At 33.5% G+C, this 12,835-nt stretch overlaps 2 protein-coding genes across 2 annotated transcripts in view; both read left to right on the top strand.

Moving 5' to 3' along the window:
* Positions 1 to 3,267, top strand: part of LOAG_18798 (retinoblastoma-associated protein A domain-containing protein) — a gene marked incomplete at its 5' end in the record, with an annotated part of 8,055 nt that extends 4,788 nt beyond the window's left edge. The window contains 6 exons of the mRNA XM_020451460.1: positions 430 to 613; positions 700 to 818; positions 1,120 to 1,400; positions 1,697 to 1,925; positions 2,339 to 2,497; positions 3,039 to 3,267. Of these exons, the coding sequence (XP_020304754.1) occupies positions 430 to 613; positions 700 to 818; positions 1,120 to 1,400; positions 1,697 to 1,925; positions 2,339 to 2,497; positions 3,039 to 3,155 (1,089 nt within the window). The 3' untranslated portion in view covers positions 3,156 to 3,267. The remainder of the gene's footprint in view (positions 1 to 429; positions 614 to 699; positions 819 to 1,119; positions 1,401 to 1,696; positions 1,926 to 2,338; positions 2,498 to 3,038) is intronic.
* A 2,646-nt stretch (positions 3,268 to 5,913) lies between these two features.
* On the top strand, positions 5,914 to 10,431 carry LOAG_07772 (cytoplasmic polyadenylation element binding protein 3; the record flags this gene model as incomplete). Its single annotated transcript, XM_003143305.1, has 12 exons — positions 5,914 to 6,025; positions 6,295 to 6,423; positions 6,495 to 6,529; positions 6,778 to 6,921; positions 7,382 to 7,582; positions 7,972 to 8,199; positions 8,287 to 8,403; positions 8,548 to 8,629; positions 8,921 to 9,132; positions 9,256 to 9,431; positions 9,747 to 10,049; positions 10,326 to 10,431. 12 exons carry the CDS (start codon positions 5,914 to 5,916, stop codon positions 10,429 to 10,431), a joined length of 1,845 nt encoding a protein of 614 aa, XP_003143353.1.
* Between the last annotated feature and the right edge of the window lie 2,404 nt (positions 10,432 to 12,835).

The following is a 12,835-nucleotide window of genomic DNA, read 5'->3' as shown; positions in this document are numbered from 1 at the left end:
AGTGTACGCGAATTTCCGTGGAGTTGGAACTATGCATCTGCCTGCGATACATTTACAAAGTTATTGAGCTAATTATCCGAGCCGACTCTTCTTTGTCGCGTGAAATGGTTAAGCATCTCAATAAGGTATACATTTTATCATGATTATCATATACTAAAATTTTTTATGGGTTTCTCCATAAAGAATGTAAAACACCTTTTTATAAGCAGTTGCTCCCAAAATATTCAGTGTTACAGGTCAAAGGTGTACTTTATATATTACTTTAGCTGGGTTGATACTGTGACATTCATTATCCAATTTTATTTCTTTGAAGCTTAGTCTGTGTTTTGACTAATTCAGGAGTATTTCTACAGTCGAACATCTTTTACTGGAGAACAGCATTGATTAATGGGGAAATTCTGCATCATCGTTTTAATTCTCAGTTTACAGGTTGAGGAACGTGTGTTAGAAGAGTTTGCTTGGAGCTTAGATTCCCCACTATGGCCTAGTTTACATCGACGAGCCGATGACGTACCATCAAGTCAGGCAGTGTCGTTGGAAACCGTAGAAGGTTATTCTATGAGGCAGCCATCTCTTTCACAGCGTTATACATTGTCACCCGTCAAACCACTTGGTAGGTTTTATAGAGTTTTTATTTTTTTTATTTCGTTTTTTTTCGTAATTTGACTTTATTTGGCAGAATAATTTTGTTTTTCTAAGCAGCAAAACGTCGACTTGAATTTGATGACGATGATTCATCATGTGTTGCTGCAAAACGGCGAGCTCCGGATGGTGAAAGCTTAACACCGACATCTGCAACATTACTATTTTTCCGTAAGGTGCGCTTGTTTTTGAAATTTATTATTCAGCGAAGTTTACGAAACGTTTACATGAATTATCATTGAGAATGGCCACGACGCATTTTGTCTTCAAAATGAGCCGTCTTATATCGTAAAACCTGGTAATACCATTCCCTGTCAATCGATAGAAATTAGGAACAAATAAGAGAAAGTAGAGAATTTAAAAAAGAAAGAGTAGTTTCATCAATATTACATTATTAAATAAGAAGTGAGTAGTTTCCAATTAAATATATCTAGCACTTTCTTTTAAATGTTTTCATTGTAGCGTAGTTGTGTTTAGGTATATTATTTGGCAGCAGTTCGCTTGCGTGATCTCTGTGAGCGAGTACGTCTTGATGAAAAAGGTCGTCAGCGAGCTTGGACTTTGTTTGAACACGTTTTGAGAACGGAAACTTCCCTTATGGCTGGAAGGCACTTGGATCAAAATCTGATGTGTTGTTTATATGTGGTAGCAAAAATTGGTCAGCAAAATATTTCTTTTCACGACATTATGTACCACTACCGCCATCAACCGCAAGCTGCTTCACGTGTATATCGACGAGTTATGGTGGAAAGCAATTCGTAAGCTTCTATGTAGCATGTTTGGTTTACTGAATTTTGGCTTTTATAAAGTATTCCAATTATCATAAGCTTCTAAATAGTTGGTATATTTGGTTTGCTAGATTTCGGCGTTTATAAAATATTTCAATTATCATATCTTTCTTGTAGATAAAGAAATTCCTTTTTTGAAATTTTCGACCAGAATAAATTTTCTATCTGGAAGAAAGAAAAAACATTTTGAGGAAAATTCGTCGTTTTGTCGAACTAAATTTGTAAATCTTAATAAATTTTTTAAATCTGCATTAGAAAAAATTCAGTTCACCTCCGATCATTTTGGATGATGGCGCTTCTCACGATTCTGTTGGTTCTGCATCAGATGAAAAATTTCGTTCTGAATCATCAGTTTCGGGGGCAGTGACAGGCAGTGGTGCAGCAACACCAGAACATCAAAATGTGGAATACATTGATCTCATCAAATATTACAATCAGATTTTCATTTCTCGTGTGAAATCGTTTGTGCAAAAATTACAGCCAGGATTTGCGGAGGTTAAAAACTTATTAACGGTTATTGGTATTGACCTGTTAAGATTTTTCGGGACAAAACTATATATATATACCCTGCTTCATATATTAAAAGTATACGTATACTAAAATAGTATACTAAAATCACTGGTTAACGTCAGAATTATTTCTCAAAACTTCCCTTTTCCTTCTTACCACTCTTGTTTCGTTATTTCCTACGGTTAAAACATTAATAATATTTTTATGGAGTAATTTTTCCGTATATTATCGTTTACCACTCTTGTTTCGTTATTTCCTACGGTGTAAAACATTAATAATATTTTTATGGAGTAATTTTTCCGTATATTATCGTTGCTGAAAAACTTAAGTCTAATTTAACAAAAGAAGTGTAAGGAAGAAAAAAATTCAATGCATATATCATAATATTAGTTTTACAGAGTGGTGTTTCTCTGTTATCAATTCCAATGGTTCAGTGCAATCGCTTATCACCTCAGAGAAGCGTATCTGATCGTATTACCGTTACACCAATGCCTTCTTCACTACCATCCTCACCGTCACGACCATACAGATATATCTTTGATAAGACACCAGTCAAAGTAGGTTCGAAAAATTTTTTTTGGTTTCAAACTTAGCATTTTGTTTCTTATAAGACTTCAATAATTGGCTGTAAATCAGCGTTCATGGTAAGATTTAAAAGTTGTAGATGTGGTGAAAAGGGAAGAAATTTGCAAGCAAGATTATCCAACAATAAAAGATCATGATGTCAAGGAGTTTATTAAAATTTTGTTCTTAGGTGCTCATAATTAAATGAAGCACTGCAGTGGTCAAGAAGACGAAAAGCAGTTACGTCCAACTAGAGTGTTTTTTCAACTAGGCCGAATGATCCTGACGATTTAAAATCAATTACATACTTGCTTATTTATTTATCTGCTTATGTAATAAGTAGGTTCCTCCCTTTATGCTCACCCATAAATTTTTCTGATTTAAGTTAATAAACAAATTGGCACACTCCGATTGTTGTCAGTTTAATTGAAGGTAACAGTAATTTACAACTTTTTCTCGTTGCAGGAGGAATAATTAGGTTAAGGAGTTAATTTTTGTAGATATTTCTAAATTAGAAATGTGTTTTCTGTTTAGGAACTAAATTCAATTAACCTGATAATGCATAACGCTGGTCGGACAATCCCTCAGTTGGCTTCTGGTGGTTTTCAGCAAGGTTCATATCGCAATTTGGTCGCGCGTACGATATCTTAATACTTATAGCGATATCCTGAAGAAATGGATTATAAAAGAAAAAGAAAAAGACAGATTGATCATTTGCCTAAAGAGTGTGTTCTTATTTCTCTAGGTTCTGGCAACATTCACAGTTTTATGTTCTATAAAGAAAAAAGAAATGTAAAAATTTCTAATAGTATGTGTAAGAGTAGAACGACGTTACTGATTAAAATTTTAGTATTTTCTCTCTTCATTTCGGTATTTCAACTGAGAATAAAGAGAAAGAAGATAGGGTCGCGAGGAATTCGGATGTTGTTTGTTTCAGGAATTTTCTGGATGGCAAAAGAAGGGGGCTCAGATATTTAGGAAATAAATATTGTCTGACAAATTTCAGGGAAATTTCTTGCATGATGTGTTGGAACAAAACTTGAATTTTTCGAGTTTTGTTACTGCATGTTTCATGTTTAAATGGATTATTTGCTTTAGTTTCTGGAGATCATATGTGATTTTTATGGAGAAAAGGATGCGTACAGAAAGAGTAAATTCTGTTAGGTAGTTTTCTGAATCTCAAGATCTTGTAATTCTTTTTGGGAATTTATCTTCATGTATTGGTGTCTTGTTTTGGAAACCCAAAATATAGAGAAATCGATGAGAAATCGGTAAATCGAATTCCAAAAATAAATCAATTTTAGACCTTTTGGAATTTGTTCCAATTTCAGGCTTGCATACTTTCGACTAACTTATTACTTTATATCCAGTATATACATTTCCATTTCTCGGACCTTTTTTATATTCTGCTCTATTTACCGTACTATTTGCTTTTTGTTATATATATATATATATGTGTATGTGTATTCATATGATGAAGTAATTTTTATCCAATTTTATTTTTCTAGATATGTCGAGTAAATTTTGAAGTATTCCAAAATTTCAACATCAAACACATTTCAAATCTAATTTGTGGATTAAATTCATTTTCAAAATATTAATTTACGAATTTCAAAATATCATATTAATTCTTAAGCATTAGAAGAATTGAAATGAAAGAGGAAGAGCAAAGATATGCGACAAAAGTCATAGCACAATTGGAAGGAATGTTATGACTGGCAATAACACTTCGTCTATATGCATAGCTATTTTTGGAATGGATTAGGCTACGTGACAAATATCATTTTTTTGGATAAAGATGAAGGATGGAATGGACTTGAGTACGTGACTATTGACAATTTCAAGTGATGAGTAATAGTAGTGGCAACATTCAAAGCTATCATAGGAGATGGATTGGTCGGTTGATTGGTTGGTTGCTTGATTGATTGGTTAGTTGATTGATTGATCGATTGATTGATTGATTGATTGGTTGGTTGATTGGTTGACTGATTGATTGATTGATTGATTGATTGATTGGGTTGATCGGTGGACTGATTTTGTTGGATTTTTTCGAGAGACAAGTGATTTTATTTTTAGCTGAACTCTTTTTTCAATTTAAATTCCAACTTCGATTCGAATTAATCCATAATTAGTTAAAAAAGAGAGGAAGAGGAGGGAAGTTAAAGCAACGAAATAGTTTTTTTAGGGAAATTAATTAATGAAATGTCCCATTTGTTCATAAATTGATAATCTTTGATAGTGTAAAAATGATTCATTTAATTGATAGTTAATGATATAATATCTAAAGAATAGTTCCTTCTTTCAAATTTCAAACTAGAAAAAATTTTTGGCCTCAAATTTTAAGTTCGAAATTGCAAGAAATTCTTAAACATTCCAGTTAGCTATTTGCTACGGTAAAAAAAATGGTTCAAAAGTTATAAGATTTATCGAACATTTAAAAATCATCGAGTCTCGTTTTGTTGGAAATATTTTAAAATCCTGAGAAGTCGAAAGTTGAACAAAGCATACCTTATTAATATTGTAGAAGAATGAACCAATTTTAGCCTCAATCAGAAAATCCTAATCTTTAGAATTTTTCAAAAAAATTTTTTTTCAATCCGCCAAACCTTAATTTTTGATAGGTATGTGTAGCTTGCATACAAATTTTGAAAGATTTCATTGAATTTCATTAAAACTTAATAACATCTCAAAGAATCCGTCCATTTGCTTAACCTCAATTTATGTCAAAATAGCGTGGGAAAATCATATTGATAATATAATGCTGGTAATAAGTATTGGCAATTTAAACTACTCCTGATCCTACTTTTGACTCTTCAATTACTTCACCAGACGCCTAGATAAATTATCAAACTAATATGGAAGTTGAGATAATTTGTTTTGTCAGATAGTACTAATCTTCATCGATCTTGCATGTATTAAACAGAATTAACAGTTGTTTTTCTTTTAAACAGAAATGTTTAACAGTTTTTTTTTTGCTTACATTGGTTAATCAGCGATAGATGTGTGATAGATGTGTTTTTTCTTTTTCTTTTTTTTTTTAAGATCTTTGATATATGCTTTCAAAATGTTTGAAATATTTCAAATTCGGAGTACTATTTTGGTAAGAAATTAGTATTTGGAATTAAAGTATTTTTTTTTGCTTTTTGAGTGAGAACTGACACTAATCTCTAAAACTTTCAGTTATCATAATTGAAATTATACATAATTGAAAGTTTTAGTTTCAAAATCTGAGATCTCGCACAGAACCCTTTGAAATATGTCGTTCGAAATATTGTTTAAATCCCTGAAACTGTCTTTTATTAATTAAATGGACTCAATGACGTGGTTTGTGTTTTCGTGATTTTTTTTTCTTTTTTTAACTTGTATTTCTGCGTAATACAGACACTTTTACTTCATTCTTTTTGGAATAATGGACAAATTACAAATAAAGAATCAGAATAAAGTAAAGCTCTCGGAAGAGAAACCGACGACAAGCAAAACACCTGTTGCTATTGCTCCAGAGATTCTTACATCTAAGAAAGGTAGGTGGAAGATTTTCAAGGGTTGGGAACCCTGCTTTGGAAGTTCCCAATTATTTTTTAGGACTCTTAGAAAATAATTTTCTGAAGGATTCAAGTAGACCGGTGATAGTTGAGAAATGAATCTTATATAATGAAAACTGCAAGAAATAGCATTTGGACAAATAACTTTTTTTGCATGATTTCGATGATATCTTCCTCTTTTCGTCTTATTTAGGGATTATAATGACACATCCATAAAAATTACGATCAAATCTTATTGTCTTTTGCAGATGGAAGTGAAGTGATTTCTCTCAGTCTTACCGACCAAAATCATAACAATAAACCAGGTACAAATTACAACAATCGTACTAATGGTAAGCCGAGCGGTATAGGTATAGATATCCGCAAGAAACATGCTGGTACTATTACTACTGACACCATTACAAAAACCATCACTAGTAATGATGGAGCAAAAAAAATGGGAATTTAGGCGATTATCAAGCTACGAATGATGGAGCAACAAAGGTTAGTATACGCTATGATGAGACTTTGTATCTTTCTTGAACAGGACTCAGTCGTCAGCGTTAGTGTGAATTATACTCTTGGTTGGTGGTTTTGCTTTTTCTTAAGTAAGAATCTACCACTTCCATAAATCCATAGACGTGTAATCAAATTTCGAAAGCTTGGTTTTACTAACGTTAATGGGAAGGATAGTCGGTTTGGGAAAGAAAAGAGGATAAGCATAATATTTAGAAGGCTTGTTCATTTCATAGCCATTGGATTCGATGATCGTCGATACTCAGCCGATACAGAAATCATGGCAAACAGTGATGACCGGAGCTAAAGAGTATCAGCAATACCATCATCAAGTTATGGCACACATGCTGCAGAATGGATATTCACCAACTTACGTGCAGGTTAAAATTCACAATTATTCATGACTATTAACAGATGTTGACCAATTTTATGATTTGTTTCATAGTGTTAAAGAGAAATTCTGTTTACAGTGACGTAGTACGTTCCAGATGTAACAGAAAATGTTGGAGAGATTCATTTTTCAAATTATTGCTCAGAGAGTGTTAATATATATATATATAATGAACGAGTAACTGTAAACGTTATTTTCAAAACTGCTTGCAATGCACGCAAGTCTTTGAGTTGTAGGTGAAAGTAATGATGTTTTAATATATGTACAAGGGAAAATTTTTTCCTGGATAAGAGAAAATTTTGCTGATTTTACTTCCACAAATTTCAATCCTTGATAACAGGACAAAATAAGGGTGTCACAGAAGACCAAGAGCTTTTTGTTGGAACGTGTCCCGGCAAATCTGAATGTTCACATGCCACAAAACAAGCAAAATTAATCTATAATTACAGATCATTGCATTTAAGATGATGACAGCATCTGTAGTACGATCACAAGTAACTGAAGCAAGTACTGACTTCGAAATGCGACGTGGGAAACCTTGCTACTGGAAAGGCGAATTACCACCTCGTAATTACTGTAATCCAGTGTTCTCCAGCAAAGTTTTCATTGGTGGTGTTCCGTGGGATATTACAGAACCTGCACTTCTTGACGTAAGTACTCTTGGTATAGTTACTGTCCCAATTTAAAATTCAGTCTATGAACAAACTTTCGTTCTCGTCATAAATTGGATCCACATTATTCACATATTTATCTTGTCAAAACTTCATCAGATGCTTTGTAATGTAGCATCAAAGCTGATAGGATCTTTGTACTGGAAGCTCTAAGTGAAAGGGAAGGATGCTTGTCACACGATAGCCTAATAAAGCGATTAAAAGTTACGAATGACATCATCGTAAGAATGCGAGGAATTTGACCAAAAGCTATGTACATGCCTTCTTAACACGTTTACTTCTAACTTCCGCACTAATTCCTCTTTTCTAACTTCCACTTCCAACTTCTATCCCCAACCTCTCCTAACTTTCGCAAAGATTCTTTGCAGTCATTTTCGAAATACGGTTCGTGCAGAGTAGAATGGCCTAGTAAAGAGTCGCGCCATGCACGCATAAATCCACGACGGGCCAAAATTACTGGTTACGTATATATGATTTTCGAAAATGATCTGGCGGTGAAGAAACTGTTGCAAGATTGCTCTCAAGAGTTTGGAACAGCTGGTGAATGGTATTTTAAGTTGACAGCACGACGAGCCAGTGGATTAGAAATCAGACAGGTATCCCGAAGATTTTAGCGAAAAGTCTGCTTGGATCAGTTTGTCAATTATTCCTAATTTTCAAATATTATATGATATTTATACCAGGTGCAAGTTATTCCATGGGTAATAACAGATGCCTCATATATTCTCAATCCGAATATTCCTCTGGAACCCAAGAAGACAGTATTCGTTGGAGCCTTGCATGGCATGATTACGGCACAGGTAAATTCTTTAACAAAATCAGGCCATGATAGAAAGTAGAGGAGTTGCAACAGTTACTTATTTAGCTGTTGTGAGAAAGAATTCGCTTCAGCTACTTCGTATATTGAATTCGTCTTTATTTCTATTTTATCGATTTCTGTTAAGGTTCTATTTTCCATCATGAGAGATGTCTACGGTGATGTACTTTTCGTTGGAATCGATACAGATCGTCAAAAGTATCCTATAGGTAATTCATTCATCATTTTAGAAACACGTGGCGTAATACACTAATCTGAAATTCTATACTGATAGTGTTCTTAAATGTTACCACAAAACCATATATATCGTCACAAACTTCTCCTGAAGAAATGAGTTGAATCTTTGGGAAATTATTGAGGGGAAGGATAAAAGTCCAATCGTATCGATAAGTCAGGAATTCCGTAATTGTCGGTGCAATAAATTTAAGAACAGACTGTATGCTCATTCTTGTTATGCTTTATATATGCTTACTAGTATGCTTGCTCTTATTCATGTCTAGGCAGTGCACGAGTCACGTTTTCAACTCAGTCAGCTTATTTCCGTGCGATCGAATCCGGTTATCTTGAAATTCACACTTCGAAATTCACCAAAAAAGTACAGATTGATCCATTCCTGGAAGATGCCAAATGCTCGCAGTGTGAATGTGTTCAGGGTCCATATTTTTGCCGCGAAAAAAGCTGTTTCAAGTATTTTTGTCTTCAATGTTGGGAGGTAAGGAAATTGAAAATTTCCTGATTTCTTTGTTCTTATCGGCTATACCATTTGAAAAACTATATTGCTCAAATGTTCATTCAGATTCGTGTTCCGATTTCAATTCCATTAATTTGATTAAAGGTCCGTCATGCACTGACTGGTCCGTATGGTGGCCATAAACCAATGATTCGCACACATCGTCGATCGGTGCAGTCGGAATCTTACATCTCGTACAGCGCTGCTAATTGCACTGTTTCATATGATCCACGCACCGTTGTATCGCGACAGTATTTTGGCACTGTTACATCTGAGATTGGGTATGCTATTGAAATTTTGTAGTCTTATACAGTGGTTAAATGTTGAAAACAAATTTACGCAAGAAATTGTCGAAATGGATTGGAGTCGGAGCGGACAGTTTCCGGCGTGGGTAGTCTGACAGGCTTTGATGCACGGTTGAATCTTGACAGTACAAAGGAGTGACACTGGAAATAAAATCATCTCAATGGTTTCTCTGGAAGAATTTTGTGTACAGATTCAGCTAAACTTATGCATTAATGCATATTCATGAATTCAAGTTGAAATTCTCACTCTAAATTATTTTACTTTTGATAGAAGAAGCGTATCCATTTCAGGATTCAAATGAATATACGACCGCCAATTCCTGAGCATATTACAAAAATTGCCAAACCTCCAAGTGTGAACCTGACGTTTAGACAGCCAACATATCTGTTGCCTACTTATCCCAACCAGCCTCTTAAGCAAGTGCAGGTAGGCACACCTGCAAATCAACCTCCTATCGTTTGGGTGCCACCTACAAATCAACCTCCCATCTCTTCATATGAAAGCAGGTTAAAAGCACGAACTCTAAATTCATTCCGTTGCGTTCCATGCATTGTTTCAAACTCCTCAGGCACTCGCAATGGACACGACCACAGGTAGGTGTTAAAAATTTCTTGAAAGCACGTGGGGAATTCAGAAGTTGCTAGTAAAAAATTTATTCTTGTTAATGTTAATATGTGTTAATTCTTTTTCTCATTTTTGACTTCTTAGTTTCGATTTTTTTCAAAAAAAGGTCCAAGAAAATCTGATTTAAATGATAACATGTTTGCATATTAATGTGGATTATTTCCCTAGAAAATAATTCATTTTCCTTTTTTAAATGTGGTATCAACAAAAATTGCTAATGAACAACTTTTTTTTCATTTTTTAAGTGACTCGTCTCTTCGTATGGAAAATATTGCTGACGGAACGTTATCTGCGGCGTCCATGTCATCGAGCTCTCCGAGCGTTGAAACTGTTTCAGCCAATGCTCTGTAAAAGCATTGAATATTCAAGGTTGATTTGAAAATTTATATATCGTAAAGTAGATATTTTGGTGCATTATTCTTTATTAACTTTTCTTTTTTTTCAAATTGTGTTCAAACAAATTTAAGCATTGTGTATGACAGGTTGTAAGTTTTAATTTGTTAAATACCTACTAATAAATTTATGCTTACCTAAATATTTAATGTTTCTCTTCTCTGACTTTTGATTATAAGGCTTTGTTCTGAATGTATTAGAATGGAAAAAATGTCAAAGCTTCCTATAGAATATGCATCATAATGAGTTAGACGGTTGTTCTCTCATAGTTGATTGAATACGATGCGTTTTGAAGTGAATGTCTAAATTGTGTATGTGTTATCCATAATTATGTAAAACATTCTGGAATTTGTCATTTTCGGAATTTGTGTGTTGAAATTGTAATCTTAACAATTTTGAAAGTTCTATTTGTAAAAATCTTCTAATTGTATTGAAATCTGAATTTTCTCTTTTTTTTTATCCCAATTTTATTTGTTTTCTCCTTCCTTTCCTCCTCGCTGTTCTCATCAAAGAGCAGTTGTATCCGCAAATTGTTTTTGATTTCCTCTGAGCAGAAAAATTTTGGATTTGGGAACATCTGCTATGATAGCATCTATAGAGTGCGAATAATTTTAATTGGCCTTGTAAAACAGGTAGTTTTTTTCCCGTTACTAAACATTTTTTTCACATGAGATTTCAAGCTTGTTCATGTTTGATCCCCCTGCCATCTTTTTTTTTTCCATTTCCCTATGAAATACTTATGTTGAAGATGTCACGCTAGACATCATAAGAATAAGATCGTTTTCATAAGATGCAACACAATTTGAGTATATTTCCACTGATAAGAATAAATCATGTAGCGTGAAATAGCGTCAGTCTTCCACTTAAAGCAGTTGAAATTTTAGCATAATGTTATGTGTGATGCTGAACTGGTTTGTTTCCACTACATATATTTGATTTAAGATTATTGAGGCTTATAGTTTTGAATTCTTTACAAGTCGGTCACTATCCCGAGCTTTCATATGTCTTTTCCTCTTTTATCATCAAGCTGGTTGGGTTTTCTTGATTAGTGGTTTGAGTTTGATTATTGAGGGCTAACTAGTGTATTCGGGTTCAAGGTTCTAAAAAGTTTTTCTGGACTTCCTTTTAAAATCTTCAGGCTATTGTGACGTCATCGTTGTTTGGCTATATTCATTGGTGTTCGTGGTTTACGAAAAGTGATCCTTCGGTTTTCAAATGGGGCTGGATGACTAATTTTGATTATTAGTTCCAGGTTTGTTGTAAGGCTAGAATATGATGTGAAAATAGGATACTGCATGATACAATAAGTAGAAATAATGATAATAATAATATTAGTAATAATAATAGTATGACCAACACACTGCCTTCTAGTGGTTTTGTGAAATCCAGCGGTCAGAGACACTTAGATTAGAGTTGCGCAGTTGCCTGTTGTAATTGGTGTAATTTTTTTGCTTAAGTGGACAACACACTAATTACATTCTGACTTGACTGTTTTATTAATGTTGTAATTATGTGTTATATTTATTGTCAGTGCGATATTTTATTTAGTCAAAATTGTGAATACATTTATTTATTTGTTAAGAGACAATTTTCATGTCCTTTAAGTTGACGATATTGTATCATAAAAAGTTATCTACGTTTTAACAAACATCGTTTGTTTCAGTTTGTTATTTTATCGGTTGTTTAACCAACGTTATTTTTTGCTATATACAAAATTGTGCACTTGTTACATCCATAATACTGCATCCATATTATTGCTATTGGAAGCAGTAATACGATCTGTTGATGTTCTGCTTTTGAAAGTTTCCGCATAAAGTTCATTCATGTTGACGATGATGGTGTTTCTTGCTTTGTTGTCGTTTTTCTTTCACAAATAAGAAGACGCTAAATGTTAAGATTACAATATATATCGAATGAAGGAAAAAAATTGACAACGTTTAAGGACTGGTTTTATTTTAGCTCTTCCTGAAATTTAGTGAGAATTCTTTGCACGATGTTTATTTTGATACTTCAATTCTGGTTGAATAGAAGATACTTTTGATACTTCCATTTTTGGTTCGTTTCATCTATTCCTCCTCTCGCATTATTCATGATAATGTTAGCTTGATCATATTCCTTTAACACTATTCAACTAATCTTCGCATGCTATCACAATGGATGAGCATCATTGATAATCAGCATGATCGACGATTGGACGATTGCTATTTGATCAACTTATCATATTCTTGTTGGATTATAAGTATCTCTCAGTAACAGTAATATTTGTGATCATTTACCTCACTTATTTGATTTTATCTGAATTGTTAAATTCTAACAAATTAAGATCAAATTGGAGGAAAATGAAATCATACAAAGCCAGCTA

This window comes from Loa loa (genome assembly GCF_000183805.2).
Source record: "Loa loa unplaced genomic scaffold supercont3.540, whole genome shotgun sequence".
In the NCBI taxonomy this organism is placed as follows: domain Eukaryota; kingdom Metazoa; phylum Nematoda; class Chromadorea; order Rhabditida; family Onchocercidae; genus Loa; species Loa loa.
Note: the sequence above shows the minus strand (reverse complement) of the source record. Positions and strands in the feature narration are given on the sequence as shown.